The following is a 27866-nucleotide window of genomic DNA, read 5'->3' as shown; positions in this document are numbered from 1 at the left end:
GTATATTGCGAATATCCATGTTTTATTGCACTGGACGAATATATTGTCTTATGAAATAATATAGCGCATTTAACATGTTTTTGAATTTTATACTTGAAGCTTAGGCTGATATTCATACACGGAGTAATTATTTCTTAAAATTTACCCTGAAAATATGGTAGTTGTGATACAATATTTTAAAGATTTTTACCATGCACTTCAGTAAAATTATAATCAAACTTATTTTATTGTAGTTTTATTAATAAATGAGAAAAATTTACATAAAATTCTCTGAAATACAATATAATGTTGTTACCATTATTATCATATTTTCAGAATAAATATTCTGAAAAATTATCATATTCTAAGAAAAAATTATCATATTCTAAGAAAAAATTTTCTCCGTGTTTGTCGGTTCTTATATTTAAAACAAGTCTTAAATACAGTCTTAAGATGTCATGAACCTATCAAATGGTTGTATTAGCATCTTAAAACATTACTTAAAATAGTCTTAAAATAAGAACTGATTATGAATACCGCCTATATATAATCTGTTTAATTTATCTTTATTACAAGACTGTCCTAAGTATTGTTTTAAGACGCTAATGCGGCTCTCTGATTGGTTTATGACATCTCAAGACTGTACTTAAAATAGTCTTGAATGTAAGAACTGACTATAAATATCGATCTTAAAGACAGGTTTCATCCCAATCTCTTCACGATTTTCGCTCTTTATAATTCAAGAAACTGATCTTTATTATACATAAAATTGAAACATAAGTTCCAAAATTAGATTTAGAAATTATTGATTAATCGTGACATGTAACTAGTCTGGCATTTGCATACATCTATACTTTATTCTAGCACATTGTGAGCTGGCATGTATAATATTTGCCATAAGAATATTTCTAAAAAATATAGTATGTATATCAAAGAATATTTCGAAGTTAAAGCATACTTAAATATAAATGATGCGTATGTGAATTAATTATGAGAAAAAGACGCAAGTTTTACCACTCAAGCGTTAATCTTTAATTCATACGAAATTATATATTGAGCTTATTGAAATATACATGTTACATACGGTCTTTTTTGTATTGTATCTCGTCTCAGTCGATGTAGGCAGATTCTTCGAAAGATGATGAAATACATTTTTACTGGATAGAAATCTAAAGGCACGAACCAAATTGTTTCTGTTAGAAGAGTCGAAATGTCTCTAGAAAGTTACTCTCGGAAATTTAGATAAATATTCATTGAGAGTCACACAATGTAGTTTTATTCTTGAAAACAAAGCTCGTTAAGTAGATACTCTCTTATTCAAGTTTATATGCCTATTCTCTAAAAACTCTCAGTATCAACTTTTGTAAAATTTCTCAAGAAAACTGGCGGGAATTTTCAAGGAAATATACTGACGAATAATTTCAAGAAATTTTATGGAAATTTATATCAAATATGTTATAATTGAGTACTATTTTCTATCATTGCGACGTTTTTGAATAAAGTAATAAGCTCTAGAAAACTTGTTACTTTTGTAATAAACCGAAGTTAGAAACACGCTAAATCTTACGAATTATAATTTCCTAAAAAATTGTACCAACATTAATCATGAACAATTGAAGATTTTTTTCCAAATATTTATCGCATAGACATAGATGACGAGATAATTTCACTTTGAGAATCACTGTCAAGCAATATATGGCGAAGGAGGCAAACCTCCCTTGCGATACTTTTCTGGCCGAGGGGTAGTTCAAGTTTGGGGATCTCACCCTCAATCGAAAAGCTGTAATTCGTGAGTCATACAAAGCAGGACCTGCGTGTGCGTTTCGTATTTAATCACGAAAAAGAGTATTTCTTCGCTTTTATTGCGTTTCTTCACGTCAACGTTTATCACGAAGATTATAAAAATGTCCAATGTTTACGTTTATGGACCAAATTACGAGTCGCTATATATATTGCCTTGAAGCATTCAACAGAAATTTCCAAATTTATTCTTTGTAATCTAAGACTTAAACAAAAAAATATACAATTTCAATTAACCTGTATATGTAATAAGAAATTGATTAAAGATTAGAAAGATGCAATGAAATGATAGTTTCTCTTGATGTTACAAATGTTAAAATACATACAATGTAAACAAGTGTACTACTTTCGAACGCGTGAGAATTATCAGCCACGAAAATGACTCGTTGTAAACAAAATAGGCAGGGAAAATAAGAATAACTGGGAAAAAGGGAAATATAATGAGGCGTGAGAGCACGCATGATGATAAAAGTGTCGTTCAAGCGTCTCGACCCTGAAGAGGAGGGTCGACGAGCTCTTACATAGTCTAATCGTTCTGACACATTTTTACTAACGAAGGAACAGTGATATTCTCCGGCGATAAGCTAGCAATCCATGGCAAAAGATAGAAAGAAAGAAAGAGAGAGAGATACATGCACTTTATTCGAGTGGGTTCGAACAATCGTGCCATTCAAAAGCCTGCCGATATCCAGAGAAGTTAGATACTTTTTCTTTCTATTGCGATGCAATTCGACTTTGTTCTCTGCGGTAAAATAATATTTTCTCGTTCAACATCATTTACATTTTACGTTGATGTATATTTTATACTTTGTGCTGCGAATTTTCGTTTTGCGCATGTACGAAGTATTAATTTAATTATTGATACTAACATTTTATATATTATTCGAAATTAAAAGAACTGAATTATTAACGAAAATATTTTGTCTACTTAGTAAATAGATTTCTTTACATTAATATAATTCCTCACAATTTTATTTAGGCCAATCATAAATTTTTAATTTAAAAAATTACAAGTGGAGAGAAAATTCTAGAATGTACATTCCCAAATGATGTTTATTATTTACAAGCGCTTTTTGTACGGTAATTCTTTCTCCGGGTAGTTAATTATGAAGCAACGCAATTAAAAGTTAATACGTCGCAATTAAGAGATAATTCAACTATATATACATTTATAAAACTGCCCGGTAATTCGTTATAACCGAAATAATGCCGCGATAAAATAATTCCACGGATAAAAAGAGATTGAACGAAATTGCATCGGCGGCACGTAGGCGGCAAAATCAATATAATAGAAGTCCGCTTCGTGCGCCACCCTTTTTGAAAGGATGCGTTAATTAAGGAGGAGTCCGTACCCTTATGTCCAGGTCGAGGACACGTGCGTGGCGTGCGACGCGTTAACGATTGTCTTAAAGGCGAACGAGCAAGCGAGCGAGCGAACTAGTGCATTATTGCGAGCTGTGTTGCGCAATCAGCATTATATCGTTCGCCGAAGCGGTATTGTCACAGTGCATTGTCCGACGACAATTCGCGAACTACTTTCAGCCTCGAATGCATTCCGCGCGGCTAACCCAATTCCGAGTTTCGTAAAAGCGAACTCGTCTGAAATTCGGGTGGAATTTCTCGTCTTTTCGCTAATTAGAAGATTTAACATGCTCCTGAGTCCGTTTCATGTTTATTTCTCATTACTAAACTTTAAATGACGAACCGTTTTATCAGCTTCTTTTATCAGTCGTGATTATTCAATTATTCCACATTTGTTTCTTCTTTTTTTTAATTTGTGGAGTATAGCATACAAAATGCATAGCATAACTAAATAAAATTATCTGGATCAATAAACATCCAGCATAAAGTTTCTATATTGATTTACATAACTTGTTCATTGGTCCATGGTTTTATGCTATACTTGCGCATTTTGCGTATCAGTTATGCGTTCAGCAGACTCAACAGTTGAGTGAACGCTTGCTGTTATTAATGTATTCCTTTAGATCTAAAATTCTGATTGGATGCTCTAAAAGAATATTATACACCAGTAACAGCAAGCGCTCACTCAACTGTTGCGTTCGTTAAATGTGCCTTATGTATTTTGTGTGTCATAATCTAAAGGTTATGGTATACAAAAAAATGTAAAGCAGTGAAGAGCTGCGTAGAATAAAATAGGAAATAGGGAACAAAGAATAAGAATTTCAGTCTATCAGAAACCATGCATAGAATACACAGAGTTTCTGATAAATGGAAATTCTTATTCTTTATTTCCTGTTCCTTATTCCTTTCATTACGCGCAACCTCTAAGACAGTAAATGAATCGACCAATCACAGGCAGAGACGTAATGCAATAAGCAGTAGTAAATCATGGTGTCCAACGGTTCTTGAATATCCTTGGATCCTGGAATTATATTGGAATTTTATATATTCTGAAAAATTCCTGCACTGAAGGAAAAGATTGGCTGCTGCAGCAAATTAGATGGTAAAATATGGCATAGCATTTTTAATTGATTGCAGCAGCCAATTTTTGGCTGTGTTAACCTATCGAAAACCTATACTGACATTGCGGATAGGTTAATGCAACCAAAAATTGGCTGCTACAGCCAATTAAAAATGCCATATTTTACCATCTAATTTGCTGCAGCAGCCAATCCTTTTTTTCAGAGTAGTAGACAAATTGTTTGTGTAGACGGAATATTTGTTTGATATTATTTATAAAGCAATAAATAATATTGTTTCATATTTTTTAGCGTTTTAATTAATTTCTATGGTATAGAATCCTAACTTAAATATAAAGCATACAATAATGTGCAAATCGATGAAAATCAATTAAATAATGAAAATTAATCGATGGGATAAATCTGGAAAAATCAGAATTTTTACCTGGAATGTCCTGAAATTATCCTTAAATTGACTAGCCAGATTTTGCTGGACATCATGTAAAATGTTGATTTGCTTACTGTTTAAGTTTTACTGCTTCATTCATCTTTATCCAATTCTTGAATATAGTTTTTTATGTGCCGTATCTTTTATTATTATACATAAAATATATAAGCATAGCATAGCTAGTATGAGACCATCTGGATTGAATTACGTAAATCAATATGGTGGATTTTATGGTGGATGCTCATTGGTCCAGATGGTCTTATGCTATACTATGTTTATGCATTTTGTGTGCTATATTCCTTCTATTCATTAAAACTGCTCTTTATAATTGGACTAATCAATAACGCTATTAATAAAACGAATACGTCATGCTTTTGTTTTAATAAAATTTTATTTGTTTTATGAATAATGAAATTGTTATTGTGTTAATTAACAAAATTATTTGTAACTAAAATAATATGCTGATATAACATCATTTTTTTCAATGTAGTGCATGCAGCAATAAAAAATAAACCTAGTATTTCATCCTGATTATCTTGAAGATTTTTTGTTTTTTCGAGCCAATGTTTCTCATCGTAACTTTCCTATAAGATATCCTTTCAACATGCATGTAATCGAATCGTCGAGACTCAATAACGACTGTTATCGCCTTTACTGCGTCGTCAACGGCATCGCATAATGAATTGAATCGCGACTCTTGGTCGCGGTCCAGATTTACGGAATCGAGCCGTTTATTCTCGTACGGAATCAGGCGTTGAATTCTTCATGAGCGCCGTCGCGCCGCGTCTCCGTTAGAGAAAGAGAGGAACAGACGAAGATGATAATTGGCGCAAATGATGAACTCTTAAGCGTAATGGGGCCTAAGTTGCCGCCAATGAGAACATAAATTCACCTCTTCCGCTTCCGCGTCGTCGCACATTTTCTCGCGTCTCGCGAGCCGGAAGATTCAAACGAGATGTTTTTGCGAGCGGATTCACGCGGATTAACGTCGCGTGTAATCTGCACGCTGTCGTTTATCCGACGACGTTTGATAATGTCGTTAAGTACTTTCCGAGATTGCCCATAAAACAATGCCCTTCTACCGAACAACGGTGATGGGGAATGCGAGAAAATAGTCTGAAGTAAGTTTCCTTTCTATTTTTTAAAGATCCCTTTTCATGAAAAATACTTTGTTTTTCGCGAAAGAGGAACTGTTCGCTCTTCTCAGGATAGTCCCTGTATTTTTAAGTTTCCTGAGAACCCTCGGAATAAATTCGTCTAATTTCGAAGAACACTATTCAAATGTCATACGATCGTAACACCAAAACGGCTTTCTTCATAAAGGTTGAAAGATTGATTTACATTAATAAGAATAAGAATCAGATCGATACTGAGAGTCGACACTATAATTCTGTGGTTAGTAAAAGGGCGTTTGAAGGAGAGGCTCCACGTGATCGAATCGTCAGCTTGCCTCATTAATATTAAAATGTGCAGCTATCTCGGCAGATAGAGAGAGAAAAGAGGTAGCCGTTCGCTGGAATTTTATGAGTGCGCCTATTATGCAGGCGGTGGACGGACCTACATTCGCCTTACACGAGTAATCTCTGTAACACGGCGAAATTTACGAGAGCCCTTTTACCACGCCGAAACGGCGTTATTCAAAGAAAGGATTGCAGAAGCGAAATTGGAAAAATTTGCCAGCTTTTTATATATTCGGTATTTTAATATAACGCGTTGCTTATTATGTTACTTTATATAATTATCTATTTGTTTGAATAAACATTAATAAGCAACGCGCTATGTTAAAATATCGAATATATAAACGACGAATTATATACGCAGTCCTTTTTAAGTAGCTATCCTTTAAATTTGTTTATTTTTTAAAACTCAATTTTGTCCTTTATTTTAATAATATTACAGAAAATTTCTGTCTAATTAATATTCCAATGTCTAATTAATATTTTAATGTACTAATGAACGAATTTTTACGGAAACTATCGACCAATTTAATTTTATGCAAGAACAATATTAGCCCAAGAACAACAAAGGTCATATAACGTCAAAAGACATGATTGATTGGAAAGCGACTTTTAATAATCAAATTTGCAGCTATTTTCAAGTCATGTTGATGTTATGATGTCTTGAGGGTTATTTCGGAGGTAGTATACTGAACAAGAAAATTTTAGAAATTAGTGCGCAGACTTCTGACAATCACAAACTAATTTGAAAATATTTAGAAACAAAGTCCTAAAATTTTCAGGTTTGTGTCCTTCATTTTCTCTCAAAAAATATGTTCACTATAATCATATTATATCGGGGTTGTAACTTGTACGCGATACAATTTAGCCTGACCACATCGCATATTAATGTAGGCGTTAAATGTAGGTGTTATCATTTATCAGCCTCGCTCGAGTACGCTCACGTGTTTGTTCCCGTTCAACAATTAACATGGCTTACGTATTCCTACCCGTATAATAGCAAGCTCGTTATTAAAAGAATGGTTTAGCTAGTCTTTGTTGTATGAACGTAAGTTCCTGATTAATTAATTCCAAATAACGTCAAGAATTTAATAAAAGAGTATAATTACTTAAAATATGCAAGCGGTACTTAAGCAATCCACCGACCGCACGTGGAACACGTAGATTGCGTAAGCACGTTTTGTATCCGCTTATTGAAAATTATAATGAGTATACTTATTAGATCCCCTGCTGGAACTTTCATATCAAAAGGAATTCATTAATGAATACCTTTTGCTCGTTATCGTGCCTGTCTCTTTTCTCACGGCGCTTTGTGCGAAAGAATCTTAATTCTCAAACGTCGTTCCTCTCGAAAGCGGATCAAGCACGTGCCATGTTGCGAGCATAATGTGGTCCTTAAGGTGAAAGTTCATTCGCCGATGGACGATCATCGAGAGCGACGGTCCGGTATGGCAATCCCAGCTGGCGGTCACTCGGAAGAAGATGAAAGGAGGCAGCGCTCGGACTTCTTTCTGTACAAGAGGGCTCGATCGCCTCGTAGAAGAGAACTCGAGAAGAGCTTAGCGAGACAAAAGCGTCGGCCGTGGCGCGCCCGCGATGCATTTTCCACGGAATCGATTTAATCGAGTCACCACGACGACGATGACTCGCCACCCAGCGATGGTGGTAGTGCCTGGTGGTGGTGGCGAACCTCGCCGAGGGAGTATTGACCTACGGCAGGGGTTCCCAAGCCTGGGAACCAAACTTGGATCACGTGGGGGGTGAAAGACGCCTCTGTGGGTCGCGAGTTCGAAGATAATGAGGCCGAGAATGGTTACATTGAACAGAGAAAAGTGATCAGTAAACGCTCAGTGATTTCTTAACATTAATTGGTTCCCACACTTTAGATCCAGCTAAGAATTAAAAGAGCGAGTGTACCAATTGTATTAAAGAAAACAGTTGAAGAATGTGTGTTAAATTTAACATTTGCGTTGTAAATTCATCTCAGTGGACCATTTATTCAAATGGTCCATTTACATTTTTGTATTAATTTAACACAAGATGTACATGTTAAAAAGTAATACAAATATTATGTAACAAAATTAATACAAAGAAAATAATACTGACACAATTTGCGAGCAAACTGTGGAAGCATATTTTTTCAATAAAATTAACGTTTATGATATGTTAAATCAACACATACTTTATTCATTTATCTTAACATTTACGTTTCAAATTAACTTGAATATATTAAAAATTCAACACAAAAGTTTAACAAGGACTTGAGTGAACCGTTTCTAACAAATACAAAATATTTTTTACGAATCACGGAGCACTCACCGATCAGTTTTCTCTGTTGAACGCCATTCGATTAAAATTGTAGCAGTAGCCGGGGAAAGAGTAAATGTATTTTCTGTTTCTCCGTGAGAACTTTGTTTTTGCGCGAAATGTGTTTAAAGCTTCCGTCTTGCTTTGTGTATATAGAGAAACCAAGATTCCTCAGTGGAGTCGGTTGCCTTTCAGTATTCCATAGGTTTTTATATTTGCTCTTTGAATTTTACTTCACATGCTTCCATAAAATTTTCTTATCGCAATTTTAGAGATATTGATTTACCGCATAAAACTTTTTTTTTTATTTTATCCTATACATCTCATTTTACTGTAAACATGCAAAGGAATAGTTATTTATTTTCCTCAACTGTATTACGTGTAACTTTTAAGTAAGGTAAACATATCAGTTATATGTTACGAGAAATTTATCAAGATCATAGTTTGTTAACTTCATCATTAATTATACAGTTAAATCTCTTTTCTCCGCGAATCCTCCGCGCCTTTCGTCGAATACCTTCGAGTGTGCTCGACGCGAAATCGGGTCATCATTATTTTACTCTCTTTTCTCCTTTTTTTTTTGGTGTACATCTTTCCCGTAAGACACGGCCGTTCTTTGAAAGGCTCCGCGAGCTTTTTACTCTTGGAATGATGCTGCATCGCGCGCGGAGGGACCGGTTTTCTGTTGTTGTGCATGAATCGTACGGTCCCTCGTCGATTCCCAGAGTCACTTTATGTACGCGAGAGAGGCAACGCCAAGCGATATAAACTCGCCGTCGCACCCTCCCCAGAGGGGAGTTCCAGTGCACTATGTCATCCTTTCTCGACGGCGAAAAACAATAACTACGAGCGACGTGTGTAGAGAGTGGCTCTCTCGCAGTCGCCGAGTCCTGCCTGCGAGCAACGCACGCGAATCAACATTTTACTCTGGACGTCGAAAGCAAAGTGCAAATAACAATTGTTATAATACTGGGTGCTTTTCAACAAAGAGATACTGAGTGCTTTCCAGTAAGAGACACAGATTACACACTGAATCGTTATATCTTTGTTGTTTGCCACAGTTAAACAAAGATCACTATGTTACACTGTGTTTCTTACTGGAAAACACCAACAGTTGGCACACAGTGCATCATTACGTCTTTGTTATTTGCCACTGCTAAACGAAGATGAAATGATCACTGCTCTCTAAATCTCGTGGAGTGAAATCTCACTCGAAGAGACTGAAAATTTAGCCTATCTTGAAAAAAGAGTGAAAATACGGTCGCTCTTGTTTAAGATTTTCACTCTCGTTAGAGTGAGATTTACTGTTTTGAAATGAGATTCACTCCGAAGGAGTGAAATCTCAATCCCTTTTTTGAAGAGTAATACCAGGTAGATGGGACCTCACTCCAAAAAAGAATTGAGATTTCACTTCTTTTGGAGTGAATTTTATTTCAAAAGAGTAAATCTCTTTTAAAAAAATGAAAATCTACCACTCTTTAACAAGAGCAGCCGTATTTTCACTTTTTTTCAAGACAGATTAAATTTTGAGTCTCTTCGAGTGCGATTTCACTCCACGAGATTTAAAGAATGTGTTACACACTGTCTCTTGCTGGATAATACCAACAATTGGCAGTGAATTACTTCGTCCTTGTTATTTGCCAACGTTTAATAAGGATGAAAAGATTCACTGTATTACACTGTGTTTCTTATTGGAAAACATCAACAGTTGGCTCAGTGTAACACAGTGAATTACTTCGTCCTTGTTATTTGCCAACGTTTAACAAGGATGAAAAGATTCACTGTATTACACTGTGTTTCTTGTCGAAAAATACCAGCAGTTGGCACAGTGAATTACTTCGTCCTTGTCATTTGTTAATGTTTAACAAGGATGAAATGATTCGCTACCTTGCACTGTGTGCATTAGTGCCTCTTGCCGGAAAGCATCCACTGTTGCCTCTTCGAAAGAGACGGATGTGACGAAATCGTCTCTTTCCGGAGTCTATTAAGTACGCTCGTTAAAATTTTTAAAGGAGAAGCATGAAGCTTTTGCGACATCGCGTGCCGGTTTTCCCAGACTTCGTTCATACATTGAATAGGTCTAAAGATAGTGGTCGATTTTCATGTCGTTATCTTATCGATTGACAAACAAAGCACTCATATCTTTAGGACTGTATTTTTATCATACATACTGTATAACCGAGAAGGATTCACTAGACTCTAGAGATAACATTCATTTCTGGTATAGTTTTCGTAATCTATGATGGATTTCGCCGGCGGCTGGAGGCTTATCCGACTGCAACAAAGTTGTAGTGCTTTAAACTGCAACACGCTACACTCCATTTGCTCGCCCGCCGCGTTCCCCGTGCATGCGTGAAATGCTTTTAAAGCGCAATCGTTCGTACGTTGACTCGGCGGAACGATTGCGCCGGGCGAAGCGTACTGATAAGCGAGGAGCCTTCGCTTTTTGAAGGCGAGGATCTCTTCTCACACCATATCTATCGGGATTACGCGCCTCGTATTCGGCACGATAATCCTGCTCATCTGACTCAGATTTCTTCAACGTGTGAGATTTCGTTCAGAGGATAAAAACCTTTCTGTGTGATATTCATTCCTGTCGCTACTTGTTCCGAGATAATAGTTATAAAACTCTGTATTTAGATGAGAGTGAAACAGTTTTTTTTTTTTAATTTTATGAGATGGCATCTACGTGAAATAAACGAAAACAGGATTTTGTACTAATTATGTACGGAAAATTGACTCCCTGTGTAATGAGCTATAGTTTTTACATATAATGTAGCTTATAATATAGAAAAGCTGTCATAAACACTCGATAATGGATTTTTGATATAACAAAGATGCTCTGTGAGCACAAGTTTTCCACTTTTGATGAATGACACTATAGCTCAAAAACTATATACTAAAATTATATTATCGAACTTTGTGTCTATGACAGCTTTTGTTCACCACATTATAAGCTACATTTATATACGTGAAAATTGACTCATTTTACCGAAACTCAATTTTTTATATATATATTATAATTTATCTTAATAATCCTTATTTAATATTTGAATTGTTAATTCTGTTGAGCCGTTTGATAGATTTATTTGTAATTGTTATATTATAATTAGTGCAAATCTTTTTTTTTTTCGTTTATATCACGCTGTTGTAAAATAAAACAAACTCTCCTCTCATCTAAATACAGAGTTTTATAACCATTATCTCGGAATAAGCGAAAAATGAACATTGCATAAATTGCGCGAAATGTAATTTTTCCAGTTAACAACAACTCGGTAAAAATTCAGATAAACACTGACCAAAGCGAAGGAGCTGTTGAACTGACTGATTCAGGTTCATTAGCGGGAACTCACTTAATGACGCGATGGAGACGGACGACAGTCTTTTCTCTGCCTTGACCTTACGCACGCTGTGTTTATGAGTCGCCACGTGTGTACACAAAGATTATCTGATTCATTCGTATTCCACGATCGGCTCCCAAGTGTAACGGAACGCGCGGCGTGTACCGCGGTTTCCTGTACCCTTATATGACTCGAAACGCTAAACGATCGCCACTTAGACGGCCAATCACCTTTCTGAATTGCATAAGGCAACTGGAATACCTATTGTTATAGAGACACTCGACGGAGACTTGACTCGGAGAATTAAAATACTTTCGTCATAACAATTTTATTTTCTTTCAACGATTAATTCTCTTTAATATAAATGTATCAAAATAGATTAGATTTCCTGTGTGTGATGGTGGTAACATTTTTTACAATAAATTCTTTACAGTATTTTGAGAGCTTATTAATAGCATTATCAAATCTCTCGACAATCAATTGTGATATTATTATTTCAGTTTTAATTTATGGTTTTAAGACCAACAATAAATGACGTACCTGTTTATACAATTAAAGGATGTATTTATATTTAAAAATATTATTAGGCTAAGATCCAGCCTTGACTATATTGGCCCTTTCCTTACTTATTATTTACTTATTTATTTATTTGTATATTCAGATATATTAAATAATAAACTTGGAGTATATATAAGATTCAAACCGATATTTAATAACGAAGCTGTAACCAATGAATACTTCTTGTCCCATAGTCTTGAGAATATAAACCGCTTCTTTTTTTGTGTTCAAAGGCAGTCCATGAAGAAAAGATTGTTCTGTCTCGTTGGTCATTGCGGCAACTTTGCTGTCCTTCGAATAACGGTCGATGTTTAGCACTCTGGCCACTTCCGGCCGGAAGTGTATAAGACTGTGGTATAGCGAAAGCCGCGCTACCGTCGTCGGCTGGCACACAATATCGATCGCTCTTCCACGGCGATGCGATTTTATCGCCTCACGGTGCTCTTTCACGAGTTTACCTGCATTTCGCGTATACGAGCATGTCACGGTCGAAGTAACACGCGGAATCGCGATATTTGCCGGTAGTTGTATCACGGAACAATGTTGGCCTTTCCCGCGAAGCGGCAAGTCTTGAAAGCATAAAACGCAGACACGTCTCGTCCTTGTTCGCACTCAACCGAATCGGAAATGAAAACGAGGATAATGAAACTATAATCCTATTCTTCAATAATGATAATAAATTTTGTTTAAATAATTAAACAAAAAACGCATATTATTATTGCAATTTTTTGGTTATTACTAGATTATTATTAGATTATCAAAGAGACTTGTCTTTGGCTTCAAGTCGGATAAAATGTTTAATCCATGATAAAACTTAATGGGAATTTTGAAAATCTTAATTGAAGTAGTTAAACTGAACGGCTTCTTTTTCGCTATAAAAATTTATTGGCTATACTATTAAATTGTTTAAATTCTCGAGAAATTCAAATACCCGATAAACGTGATAGACATAAAAAAAAATTAATGATTATTCTTCTTTTTTTGCAGATCCAGACGAAGCGTGAACTGTTTTTCAAAGGTGACGGCACAGGTATAATCTCGTCACCGTCAGTGCCATCGGTACCGCCACCGCAGCCACCGACGCAGAGTCCTGGGTCTCAGATGAACAATTCGGTGGCGAACGCCACGACAGCCAGTAGCCTCACGTCTCCTAACACGGCGCCAGTGTATTCGAGCGGGGCCCTGACCGGGGTCAACGCAAAGTCGCGGCTACCGTCCACGGCAGTGACGAATGATGCCTCGGAAGACAGCAACAGGCGTGAGTCGGCACGTACCGCGATCTCTTCCAAGGAGGACAGTAACAAGGAGACCAGTCTGCTGCACCATGCGCGACCTACGCTGCCCACGAAGCCCAAGGAGCTCGACGGCTACGTCGGCTTCGTGAATCTCCCTAACCAGGTGTACAGGAAAGCCGTAAAGAAGGGCTTCGAATTCACGCTCATGGTCGTAGGTCGGTAATAGTTCGGTATAGTTTGTAGTGAAAATTGGGACAAGTCGTTTGCGCAATTAAATTATTTTGACACGAATTGTACAAGTAATTAACGGTAATTTTTTAATTCTTAAATGCCTTTTCGACATACTTGACTTTTTTCCTAATGTTTTTCCTATTGCTTATAACTTTTATTAATAAAAATATATATATTTGATATCATTATATTCTTTAATGTCTAATTTAAGAAACATTGTTTAATTCATTTTTATGCAAGTTATATGAATTATGTTGGGTATGTCATACCCAAGTGTGTTGTTCCTGTAGTGTAGCGTTTAAGAGCTAATATAAATAATTGTTAATATATTAGAATTAATGTAAATTCGTTATTTTGAAATAATTTAGTTGTAACCTACTATTTCGAGAGATAAATCAATGAATATTTACGTTTATATAAAATATAGAAATATGCATGAGCATTTTCTTAAAGCAACGCCGAATCGATAAGGAATAATCGCGGCGCCCATAGAAGCGTCGCGAAGTCTATTGTCGAGGTCGAATTTCTGTTTGCGGTGAGAAATGCGATCTTACTTCACGGGAGGCTGGACATTAAAATGCCCCATTATGCGGCAGCGGAAGAACAACGGTCGTCTGTCTCGCGAGAACTGGCCCGGGTAGAGGACAAAGGGATCCGTTTCTTCGGTAGTTGCAGCGGTATTCCCATTTCGTCGGGAATATCATCTCGCGATGCAACCTCCCATCTGCCGAGCACGTGCGAGTTCTTCTCTTTCTCTTTCGTTTGCTTCTTTCTTCGCTTGTTGGATCAAGGCTGTCGCCGAGGTTCAGCGGTTCTCACATGCGAGGATGCTCATCCGCAGAACACGTTCGATTTCGACCTTCGTCGGCCGTCGAATCCTCTCTCTACGTTCACCTCAGTTATTGTTTATTATAAATTACCGTCATGCATACTCGAAACGGCCAATTTGCTGTAATAACGCAATCGTGTAGCGACTTCGCCGATTGAAAAAGGCTATAAATTGTTAATTGCAGTTTGTGTTTCTTCTCTCTGCTTAGATTTATTACTTAGCTCCGGTTTTCTTAACTGCACGACGGAGGAGCAATATAATTGAAGACTCTTAACGTATGGATATGTCATATTTGTTTAATTATCTATATTCCTTATGACGAATGATAAATGCTTTTATAAAATAAATTTTGTCGACCTGGAAATATGTACGCAACATTGGCATGGAAAACACTTTAAGAATTCAGCTGGGAGTTCGAGGAGGAGGTGGTAACAAAAGTACTGACTAAAGTGCTGTCGATCTTGAACGAAGCGCATGCACGCGGGTGTGAAAGAGTGTCATTGGGTCTGGAGAAATTTGAGAGCGTGGTCTGCTGCGTGCGGGGGCTATTATTAGCCCGCGTATAAGCGGAGCCGTTTCTCCGTAAATAGAGAACACACACAATTCAAGAGCTTATCCTTGGCTAAAGGCGTAGGCGCGGCACTTCGCCTGGTTCAAGGTTTGCGCATTAAGAGGTCACGGCATTCATTTCATCTTATTATGTTTCGGATACCGTCATCGAATTTATTTGACCGCGAATCCATTGGACACGAGACATTCTAGAAATGTCGACCATAAATATTTGGACTGAGATTAATGATCGTTATGACGGGATATTTAATGGCTAGGAAGTTGTTTTTGAGAATTAAACAGTTTTTTTTGCATACAGAAAGTATTTATGAAACAATATTCCAAAGAATATATTTGAAAAGAATACGAGTATATGTATTTGAAAAGAAGTCATTCAACTGAAATATTTCAACTAAAATATTGCACGATTAATATATCTTTTAGAATATTTCTATAATTAGAACTATAAATTGTACGTTTCCGCAAATATTTAATCAAATTATTTTAGTAATTAAAATACGTATTCTACTATAATTGTACAATTCGTGTTAAATTCTATTATTCAATTTTTAAAAAAGTCCCACAAATTAAATTATCTCAAGATTACGTACATCTATCAAAACATACTAAGCTTTTTATATTTTTATAGGAGAGTCGGGTCTTGGTAAATCCACCTTGATCAACTCCATGTTCCTGGCAGACATATATAGTGCCGAATATCCCGGACCCAGCCTCAGGATAAAGAAAACGGTTGCCGTGGAAACTAGCAAAGTGCTGTTGAAGGAGAAGGGTGTAAATCTCACCCTCACGGTCGTCGATACGCCTGGTTTCGGTGACGCTGTGGACAACAGTAACTGGTAATAATCTGACGAAGCAGTTGAAAGCTTCCGATTAAATTCCACATGTATTCGTTTTTAGACTTCTACAACTTATGTGAATAACATCTTTTGTTTTTATTCAGTTGGGTGCCAGTAATAGACTATATCGAGTCGAAATACGAGGAATTCCTCAACGCAGAATCCCGCGTGACAAGACGGCAGATCCCAGACAGTCGAGTGCATTGCTGTCTCTACTTTGTCGCGCCCTCCGGTCACGGATTGAAGCCACTCGATGTGGAGTTCATGCAGCGTCTCCACGACAAAGTTAATATCATACCTGTTATTGCTAAGGCGGACACTATGACGCCGGATGAGTGCGCACACTTCAAGAAACAGGTACGATTTATCTATAATATACTACAATTTTAAAGAAAAAGAAAAGAATTTTCTGTACTGAAAAATACAGAAAACATAACAGAAATGTAATTTTTAAGAAACTTTTTTTCATGTAAATCTCATATAAAAATAATAAAAATATGTAACAGCAATTCGATAAATCTGAACTTGTTTGCATATTTTTTTTTCTAAATTATTAATTTAATCGTTGTTTCGTTTCCTAGATCTTAAACGAGATTGCACAACACAAAATAAAGATCTACGAGTTTCCGGAAGTCGAAGAAGAAGAGGACACCAAACTCCATAAATTATTAAGGGACAGAGTGCCATTCGCAGTCGTGGGAGCGAATACAGTTATTGAACACGAAGGGAAGAAAATACGAGGAAGAAAATATCCATGGGGAATTGCAGAAGGTATACATGAATAATTGATCGCGCAAAATTTTATTGTTGGACAAAAGTTATCATTTAAATAACTACAGAACTAGAGTCAAGCCAGTTTTTATGTTTTGTGAAGTTTTTTATTTAGCTATACTTAATTTTATTTCTGGTATATCTTTGCGCATTTTTACACTGTTTATATTAATATAAAATAAGTAGTATGTAAAATAGTAGATAAGTAAGAAGATCATTTGAATCTTGGAAATATGATTAACGCATATTTTTCCTCTATGCAAACTAGATATTTTGTTTTTTATAATTCATTTCTATTTTATTTCTTTGCGTAGTTGAGAATCTGGAACATTGTGACTTCATTGCGCTCCGAAACATGGTAGTAAGGACGCACGTGCAGGATTTAAAAGACGTGACGAATAACGTACACTATGAGAACTTCAGGTGTCGCACCTTGGCCGGTCTGGGCGTAGACGGCAAACCGACAAAGGCCTCGAATAAGTAAGTATATCCGTACGATTTCTCTTCATATATTTTATTACTGTACTAGAATAGTTTTGTCGAAAAGTAGATGTGTCTTGTTTTATGGAAATAGACAAATCGAGCGTCATAATTAATAAAAAAGGTTAATAGAAAAGAAAAAATAGATTAATAGAAAAAAGTAGCTGAATTATTCATCTTCTTAAATTAATTCGATCATTCATCGCTAGAATCAAATGATAAAAACTGCAGCCTCGAAAACATCTTTTAATATAACAGCCTCATGCGCATAATGCGGCTCAATTTATTAATTCACCTGCCCCAGTGGCGCAATATTAATATTATTACCGGATGTGATAAAGATGACGGGACAACTACTTATCTCCTTTAGTCGGATCCGCTGTTACGACGCTCGCTTTTTCTATTCGAAACACGAGCAAGGTTATTTGTTTCGTTGAGTTTGATTTGAGCACGCGGTGTGTGTCTCGGCGAAGCACTCGACTGTGTATGCGTGATGAGATGATCGTTTATTTCGAGCTTTAGTATCACCAATAATACAACGCTGTGGTTCTTGCGAGTCGATTGCGTGTACTGTACGAAACATGCTTGTTCCACACGGTGTGTTTCTATCTTTTCATTCTTTTTTATGGTCCTGAAGAAAATTCAGAGAAAGGTTGTGCATGCAAACTATCAAAGGCCCCAGTGACTCGCGCTCGAATTATCTTAGCGTATCTCGATCGCGCGAGCGGGATCTGTATCCGTAGATTAGATACGAGAACGCTGCCGAGGGAGCGGGAGGAACGGACCAACCAATCCTTCGACAGTGTGTCGCCCGTGCGAATTTTAATGTTGAATTTCTTATTGGTCAGTTTGTGCCCTCCAGGAGTGATGAACAGTTTCATGACGGTGTGGTAAGTCCTTTAATAAGGCTCAAAAAGATATACTATGGTTTTGTGTGCACAAGCCTTGTCGAGTTTCGAGACTATCTCTATAATCTTCCAATCTGGGAGGATTCACTGTGCAGAATATTACAAAATTGAAAGCGAAAAAATTAATAAAAAACAATTTAACGAACAAAACTCCGTACGCCTTAGATCCGTAATTTAATTGGTTTTCAAGGCAAATAACTAAATTAAAATATTAATTTAATTATTTTAGCTTATATTTTATATAAGTCATGTATTTTCTTTCGACTCTGTATTTTTGCTGCATTATATATATAATTACAAAATTAAGATGCATGTTCTCTGATTTATTTGTTGCGCGAGATCATTCAAATGCTTACATTTGATATGCTCAGTGAGTCCTCCGTAATAATACCCGATGCAAATTATTTGTACGCTGTTTAAAAAGAGAGTAACTGATAGATTAGATTTTCCATATTGAACGTAACACAATTTATATTTGCCTGACGCCTTTATATTTATGTGCGTTTACTTTTGCATTAGTACTTAACACAAACAAGTAGTTCTCTTACATGTAGAAGAAATGTATCTACTTACTTTTATAATATCTTTTATAACACCTATAAATGTGTTGTGGCTTTTGTATAAGAGCTCTGATTTGCATCGTGTATAAAAAAGAATTAATATTGCAAATGATAAGAATATATATTGGTGATTTATAAAATGTTCTCGTATTATATTATAAACTCTTTGAACGTGATATATAGATATAAAATCATATATTTCCACATTGAGATGATATTTTGCACACATCTCACAACAAATGTACGGAATGTAATCGAATCTCGTAGAATTGGAGCAATGTTTTAATTGTAATGATACAGTAATGCACCAATTATCATCTGTAATTTGCGTAATATCGTTTTGATGCAAATCCGAGCTCCAGTTAGCTTAGTCCAACCTGATTACGGTCCCAAAGCACTTATAAGCTTATCACCAATGAATTATCTATTCTATCGCGGTATTACCAAAATAATTTTCTATTGTTGTTTTTTTAGTTATCTCTCGCGATAAAGAGTACATTTATGGAAAATACGTGTGTCTCTATTTCTCGGAATATTCGTTATACTGGACGCGTAACTTTTCTGCGATGTTGTCACATCTGTTAATATCTACTCTTATCTCTTTGCAATATTACGTAATTATTTACTCATAATGATCTGCCAATTCATGTTGGTTATGTTAATAATTATTTCTATATTAATATACAATACTATCTAATTATATTAATTAACTAAGAACTTCTATAATCTTTCTTAAAGGATCGAAAGTTTGTCTTTAGAATACAAAAAATGAAATTCTGAAGTGCATGCAAAGAGTTAACGAGATTTTATACGAAATATTAAATAGTAGTGCGCTCAATATTAGTTATATACCGAGAGTACCTGAATGTCACACGCGTTATTCTGTATCTGTATTTCGACAGTACGATATTCGGTATTCCATGGGTTCATATATTTTAGGTTGAATTTATTTGAATCTTTTTAGGAACCCGTTGGCACAGCTGGAAGAGGAAAAACGCGAACATGATAACAAGATGAAGAAAATGGAAACGGAGATGGAGCAAGTTTTCGAGATGAAAGTTCGCGAAAAGAGACAGAAGTTGAAGGATTCCGAAACGGATGTAAGTGAAGTGTGCCACCGATGTTATCTTTTTTTTTTTATTTTAGGATTTAAGTCGAGATTGGTAAAAATTCGCTCAGATTATCCGGCTATTATGTCACTGGTTATTTAATTGAGAATAAATTTAGCATTTAAGAAAATAATTCTTTATTCAGTCGAGATCCTTTTTAGTTCTGACATAAAATTATTCTCAATCGACGCAAATTTTTGTCTTACGTGGTGTTTTTACATTCGGTGAAACATAATTGTCTGAGTAGTACTAACGTTGGGATACGGGAAATCCGTAAATAGTTGCAGAGAAGGCACGAACAAATGCGACGCTCGTTGGAGCAGCAAGTGCGGGAATTGGAGGAGAAGAGACGAGCGTTCGAGGCGGAGAAAACTGCTTGGGAGCAGCAGACCGGACACAGTATTGAAGAATTGCGTAGACGCAGCTTAGAAGCGAATTCGAAAGAGTAAGTAGTCTGCAAAACGACAAGACAAGATGTTGTGTTTTTTTTTTGCATTTTCATACGTTGATTTCTCCGTTGTATCTTAAAAAAAAGTATATCGTTATTTTTCGCACGAAATTTTTTTGTTAGAAACGTCTTTAGATATTTTTTTTATTTTTATATTCCGCTTATTCTGTTTTTTTTTTTAATTTTATTTTAATCGCTAACCCGATTGCGAACGATATACGAAGCAGTTATATATCGCTTGATGCTTAGCCGCTGGTGATTTAGTATGGTTCTCGGAGTTGTTTAGACATCCGGTTTGACTGGCGCAAAAAGCATTCGGCGCAATTAGAGTCTGACGCAGCTTAATAGCTTTCTCGTACACTATGTTCTGCCACCGTATCTTCTTCCAGCTACAGAGATCGTTTATCAAAAATGGAGTCGAGTTTGCCGTGGCGAAGTTATAATGGGATCACATTACGGAAGCTTTAGTATCATTGAGTTATTTAGTATCATTGAATAAAATTTCCTAAATTAAGACTGTAATACTTCACTCTTCACTTTAATTGAACTTAAAATAGCTTTAGTTTAAGAGTCTTTTTTGAAGTAAAGTATTTTTATCAAAAAGTCGGAGAGAAATTCATAGATAAAGGAAAGATACGATAGTAAGTACATATTGTACAGTATAGACTTTGCTCTCGCTATAGTATTTCGTAGTCGCTAATACGTGTTTAGATTTTGATGTGCAATTTGATAGTTGTTGCACCGCAATACATTCCATTCACGCTTGACATTTAAGATCCTTTACATCCCGATCACTTTTACGAAGCTTGCACTAATAACGGAATAATAATTATTATCGATTCGACTCTAAGATTATCATCGCCGAACGAATTTTATTTTACAGTTTATATTCACGTCATATCGTCCGCACATGTATTATGACTTCCATTCGTATCATTATCGTGAATTTAGCGCTGAATGAGGCTGTCTAATTTTAATTCATAATTAGACATTATATTATTATTAAATGTAATATTTAAACGTTAAGCATTTCTTTTTAATCCAGGCAATATAATTGTTATTTAAAAGACATCGAAAGGCGTTCGAGAAACATCTTTCTTTATATTAATTGAGCCAACAAGCACATATTCAGCGCTAAATCGCCACCGACGTTTGCCGCATCGTTCCCGCGAAATCCGAAAGAGAAAACGGAAAACTTATCGTGCAAAGAACGTCGGCGGCGCTTTTCGGGGCACCGTTTAATGTCCTATTGATCTAATCGCGCGGGTACACGTAGACTTAAGTCCGTGCGCGTTTTTTTTATATTCGAGATGTAGAAAAAATTGACTTGCTACCGGATGTACATTCGCAAAAAAGTCCGGTTTGTTTGTCTCTCTTGTGTGTATACCATATCGGGGTATCCTCCTGATCTAGGACGGGATCGATGTCCTCCGAGGGATCTGGAGGCGGCGGGGGTACATTGAGGGGGTCCCGAGGGATAAGCAGCCTCCTTCGTCGTCACACCAGTTTCAAATCACCTCAAGAGAGCCCCGCACAGATACAGCTTGTCATACAGCATCCTGAGCACCCTTAGTAGAGACTGTCTCCCAGACCGCTCTCGCTCGCTAGCGAGATCCGCTCCGAGATTGCCGCGCCAACCGCTCCTCGCGCTCGACCCTTGTCAACCCTTATCCAGAGATTGCCCTCTCTTAGTAGCGACAGTATCACTCGACGAATATTCCCTTGGACTGACAGGAGTGGGAATCAAAATAATTTAGATTAGTCAGTGACTCAAATCAAAATAGTAAGAAAAGGAAGTCTTTTATTTTCGAAAACGTTACACGCAATATCGGTCGCCTGAATAAGGGTTGAAAGATGGTCTTATCATACTCGAGAAGAGTAAGTGCTGCCTATCTCAACCATTCGTCAACGTTACTTCAGTAAATTGTACAGCATTGTCAGCGCTTGTCTCAGCAATGATTAATAGCGAATTAGATGCTCATTGCATACTGATGTACGTCGTATAGACTAACGTAAAAGATGTTCAATATAAATATAAAAACGATTATATTGCGAAATTTACACTATTATTAGGTAAAATATGTATTTTATAATATTTGCAATTTACTTTTATATTCAGATTAAATAAATGTACTTTATTATGCATCAGTGCGTCCAAACGAATTTGTTATAAAGCAGAAATCATAAATCTCTCACTTAAACTATTTTTCAAATAATTATTACCTCTTTGATTTGTTACCAGTTTATTTTCATCTTTTTACTCCAAATTTTTTACAAAATTATCAAATTAATTTTTTCGGCTTTTATATGAATTTTTTTATTTACGATAGTAATTAAATCAATTTTTCGATAAAGGCTTTTTAAATTTTGAAATAAATAGATCTGAAAACACATAACGGTACTTTATATACCACTTGTTGCGATAAGCTGCACTTACTCGACACGCGTGTGCGTGCGCTCATTAACCCACTCGATACATATCGTAATCCAAAGTGACTGTACATTTCTTGCGTCCCGTAAAGGCATCGCACAACATGAGACATGCGTTTACAAGCGTGATTCAGTGAATCTCTGTTTGCTATTTTCTACTCGATCTCCTCGCATTCATTTCACTCGTCGACGCGTTTCATTCGCGCGTTAATTAATCGTTATGTCAACGACTCTCGTCGGGAGACATTGCGTACGTTTAACGTTAATTAAAGCCGAAGAAAGTAGGAGGAGTGAAGTATCCTGGAAGACATGGAAATCGCGCGGCAGACGGTCGCATTCTTGGAAGTTGAAGTCAGTTTCTTGTATACGAATATTTAATTAGCGAGTATCTCTAACGGGCGTCCGTTTTAATATACATTTGCCGAATTAGGTTTTAAGGAACATTTTACTTAATGCTAAAATGCAAGTCATTGCAAGTCTTACTTTGATGGAAGTTCGAGTTGATATTTAATAGAGTTGCAGTATCTCAGTAGAAGTAAATTAATCGTAAGAACGAGAAATACCGCAAATTGAAAGAAACTTATCATTGAAGGTTGAAGTTAAGAAAGTTTTGGTCTAGAAAGTTAAGAAAGTTCTGTTGCTAAGTTGAATTCTATTTCAAACTTCCTTCACGACGCAAACTCGTCCCGGCTGGTTTCCTCGTTTTCCCGGATACCATTTTCATTCTAAATTTCTTCGTTGTGAATTACGTATTTCACGCAATGTACATCTCAAGCGCGATTCGTTGCTCGCATACGCCAATCTCGTGCGTCATTTCCTCGGCGCGTTTCTTCGCCATACCATAAACACAAATGCGGAGTCTCGGGCTTTTGCGCTCCGGTAAATCGCGGTCTGGGCGATACGCAGCGCACACGACTTATTAAGTATATATACATATATATATATTAGCGATATGTACATTTAGCAACGTATTTTTGGCACTTCAACTTTGATAAACTTCGAGATTGTATGTAAAGAGGCGCAAAATTGTATGTCACTCGCCTTCGAGCAGGAGCGTCATTTTTTATACTCTCATGTCCAACACGTTTTACACACATACATGTACACTTTAACCCTTTACCGCATCGCGTGCCATAATCGACCCCTCCTCTTCTTCCTGTCGACAGTGTGGTTGCCGCATCACACATCCGTGTCACGTTCGTTCCCGATCATACTTAGGTATTCGTGCCGCTATTTGTTGGAATGTTCTCGAATTGTTGATGCTAGCAAAGGCACGGCCGTATTGTTGCTCACGACAAACGGGCTGTACACATTTCTTGCATTCCTGACTTTTGCCAGGTCAATATATATAATATTTCACGAGATATCGTGGCGTGGCGAAGGTAAGTTAAACCCGTCTGTCGAGAGCGCAGTAGAAACGTTGTGAGAATTACAAAGCTCTTGGAAAAGTTCTCTCATCCTCTAAGAGAGGCTTGTTCTTTTTCTATATTTCAGTACCTCGATTCCGTAACTCTTAATTAACGACAGTATTGATATATTGTCATTGCGTAAACATTATATACTTTAAATTTCTTGCAGTGAGATCTCACTCCAAGAGAGTGAAAATGCAATCATCCTTGAAAAAAAGTAACGATCTTTACTCTTTTTTAGAGTGAAATCTCACCTTTTTTGGAATGAGGTTTCATTCCTTTGAAGTGAAAATTCTCTAAAAACAGTGAAAATTGTCACTTTCAAAAAGTGAAATATTTTCACCTTTTTTTCAAGGGTGGTTGTATTTTCACTTTCTTGGAGTGAGATTTCACTGTAAGAAATTTAGAGTGTACGTGGTAAAGAAAAACTATGCAACGCCAATAAAACGATACTGAGCTGAAAGAAAAAGTCAAAAGGTAAACCGTGCAAGAAGTTCAGTCCTGCTCTCTAAAATCTTTGGAGTGGAATCTAATTCTGAAGAGTGAAATCTCACTCTTAAAAATTGATGATTGAGTCACTTTTTTCAACACTAACTCATTCGTCACTTTTTGTCACTCTTTAGAATTAGATTCTACTCCAAAGATTTTAGAGAGTGGGGTACGGAAAAAGAACAGGCCTGTGTGTGTGTGTGTGTGTGTATGCAGACTGGTCTCTCGAAGAGTCGCGAGAGAAGTTCAACGTTCGACGAATATTTTTATCACCGAAGAAAACGTGCCGATCACGAGAGACACGCGGTAAAGGGTTGACATAAACGGCCACCTCGTAAGTTCGCGGTTGTAAAGTCTCAAGTCGATTGTAAACTCTCAGCAAGCTGTCGGTGTCTCATACGTTTGATTTTATACTCTTACACATTCGTTTCCTGTTTATCACTCGTAATTGCCCAAAAGTACACGCTCGTAATTTAGATCGCTCGCACACGATCTGACGTTCCGTTTCGTCGGACTGACGAGACTCTCCGAATCGCGGAGAATCGATCCCAAAGAGAGGAAGCAGAGACAGCTTGGTAGAGGATATAACCGCCTATTACTAATAATCACTCGCAAATTATACATTGTTAATTTCGTAATTGATAATCTTTTTTTATCTCTTTGCAAATAAACGCAATGCTTACCTAAAACCGTTACTAACCGTTTTCAATCCTCTCGTTGCGATTATTTAGCTTGTCGAAATGTTTGCGACGCGACGAGGGAAAATTGCGACTGTGATTCACGCAATAGGACTTTAAAAAAGGAAGTAAATGTTTTTTAAAAGTGTGAAAATTCGTGAGAAATGAACGCAATTTTCCTTTATCGCTTTTGGTTATGTTCCATAGTCTGCCATGTGCATATAATGTTTTTACAGTTTTATCACATATCGTCATTTTAAATCGTTTTTTATACAGTTAATTTTTTCATAAAATATTTTACGCAAAATTTTTCATAAAACATTTCACATCAAATTCAACTTTGAATCAAAGCGAGTAAATAACGGATTTTGAAACAGAACATCTTTCTAAATTTACTCGCGTTTTTTTCGTCTCGTTCTTTTCTCTCGTTTTCCCTCGAGGGACTTTTATTTAAAATGACGATATGGTAACGTACTCTCGGTGTGCATATGTACCTGCAGTTTTATATAAAACGTTAGAGAGTTCAAATATCGTAAGATACAAACGACTTCGTATCTTTGTATCCGTGGAAAAGACGAACGTGATATCTGTCGCGGAAGAGAGTTAAACAAAAGTCAGAAGCAACGAAGCACGAAGCGGAAACGCGAGACTTGATTTCTGGATACACACGTGAGATCAGCATGTTGTTCCCTGGTCGCGAACAGAGGATGGGTTCGAAGCATGGTTTTCGCATGAATAGATTTTTCATTCGCAAGATATTTATTTTGCATACAGTCTGCGAACCGGCGATAACAATAGGCATAACAATTTTCCATAACGGTATGTTACGAGTCACGTCTCGCTCTAGAAATTTTTGTTGAGACTGTCGACGTTTTCGGATCTCGATTTTCTGCATTTTTCTAGGATGTCCGTAGTGAAATATAAGGCATTAAATAAATAAATTTTTTCGCGAAATCTAAGGTAGGGTCATGCAAAGAGAAAAGAACAATAAATTTTTCTTATGCAATACAAAGAGAAATGTATAAAATAATATATCTGTATATAATCATATTATTTTTGAACGTTTTAAAATATTCACTATCATGCGAATTTCTCACGTAATTATATGAAAAAGACGCAATTTGAAAAGAATTAGTGTAATTGTCATGCATACATCAGCGTTCCTGTGTTTTAAATTATTCTTTATGCTAATTGAATTTAACTTTCTAACATCATATATACGGAGATAATCGAGGACAAAAGTTCTTGCACCAGACTTCATCAAGATCACTTCCTCTTTCGTCCTCACTCTCTTCATCGAACATCCCGTGTCACGCATATGCCGATTATCAGAAAGCGTCGATCGGTGTACAACTAGGATTTGTGCGATGCAAACAATAATCTTGATATAAAAATTCTCCTTTCAGGGCTGTTGATGGTAAAGATAAGAAGAACAAGAAGAAGGGCCTCTTTTAATCATGTTGATCGGCAAGAAACAGTCAGCAAGAAAGAGAGCAGGCAGGAACAACCTGATTTCGGCGTGGCTGTCGTACTTTCACGTTATTTACCGATGATATATTTACGACGAGTACGAGTTAGGTAGTTCCGATCAACGTAGGCTTGATTCACGCTTGATATACGGGATCTGCGAACGGAAAAACCGATGATCTGGTCATATTCTCGGCGAACATTAAAGGATTATATGATCTTGAACATAAGATTGATTGGTTGCGAAGCAGCTGTGGTATCCACGTTGATACGGCTCATCCTGGGCATTGAGATTCACGTGAATGTTTCATTGTTCGCAATACCTAATTCGTGCAAAACTACAGACAGAATGAAAGAGTAGGTTTTGCTACGATAGAATGCATCTGCCTGCGCTCTTTCGTGTTTCCTGTCTGGTATTCGAGAGGAAAGAAAAGGAAAAGAGAACTGGAGATGTGCACAATCATCCTTTCATCAGTTCAACCGCGATCATCATTTATTTCATGATAACAACTGTACAAAAAGAAATCCACGTAGACGTAATTTTTTGGAGAACGTAACTTTCGTACTTTCCTCGGCGCGAGTTAGCTCCGTTTAAGCTTGTGTATCTTTCTGCGTAACGAGAGCGTCATGTTCGCCGCCCTCCGCCGATTATGATTATACGTATGTTAGTTTTACGACTGGACAGAGTTCGAGGATATTCGTCATATCATTATCTCCCACTTAGGAAAATAGATCGTCTTGCATTTCATATCTTGAAGTACCAGAGACAAGAGCATTAGATACTTCCGCCGAATATGATGAATTTGATCACTTTGTTAAATTATAATTTTACAAGTATGTGTAACTGAATTTATACTTTTCTCTCTGAATTATTTGCTCTTATGATACTTTATTAAAAATCAAGTCATCATAAAGTTATAATTTTATTTGTATATAATATACAAATGAAATTATATACTTAAAGATATTTTTAATGTTTTAGGTATCTTTGCTTTCTCGGTGACTTTGAATTCTTTTTGGAAATATCAAGGCATTAATAGTTATCAAGTTACGAACAAGAATCTAAAAAAAATGTTCATACATTCAAGGATATAATATTTCTTGAAT

General features: G+C 36.4%; 1 protein-coding gene across 9 annotated transcripts in view; it reads left to right on the top strand.

Annotated features, from left to right (window-relative positions):
• Positions 1-27583, top strand: part of pnut (septin 7-like protein pnut) — a 44388-nt gene extending 16805 nt beyond the window's left edge. For 7 of the 9 annotated variants that reach the window (XM_018502465.1, XM_018502467.1, XM_018502466.1 and 4 more), the window contains 8 exons: positions 13298-13760; positions 15804-16011; positions 16116-16368; positions 16593-16782; positions 17097-17262; positions 19695-19830; positions 20121-20284; positions 21701-22278. In XM_018502465.1, the coding sequence (XP_018357967.1) occupies positions 13298-13760; positions 15804-16011; positions 16116-16368; positions 16593-16782; positions 17097-17262; positions 19695-19830; positions 20121-20284; positions 21701-21860 (1740 nt within the window). In that variant the 3' untranslated portion in view covers positions 21861-22278. Of the gene's footprint in view, positions 1-9308; positions 9357-13297; positions 13761-15803; positions 16012-16115; positions 16369-16592; positions 16783-17096; positions 17263-19694; positions 19831-20120; positions 20285-21700; positions 22279-26698 lie in introns of those variants that run through there. The other 2 variants (XM_018502470.1, XM_018502463.1) reach the window with 2 other exon arrangements.
• The last annotated feature ends 283 nt before the right edge of the window (positions 27584-27866 follow it).

The sequence above is a fragment of the Trachymyrmex cornetzi genome, unplaced genomic scaffold (genome assembly GCF_001594075.2).
Source record: "Trachymyrmex cornetzi isolate Tcor2-1 unplaced genomic scaffold, Tcor1.1 scaffold147, whole genome shotgun sequence".
Lineage (NCBI taxonomy): Eukaryota > Metazoa > Arthropoda > Insecta > Hymenoptera > Formicidae > Trachymyrmex > Trachymyrmex cornetzi.
The sequence above is the reverse complement of the archived record's forward strand: the minus strand, read 5'-3'. Positions and strand labels throughout refer to the sequence as shown.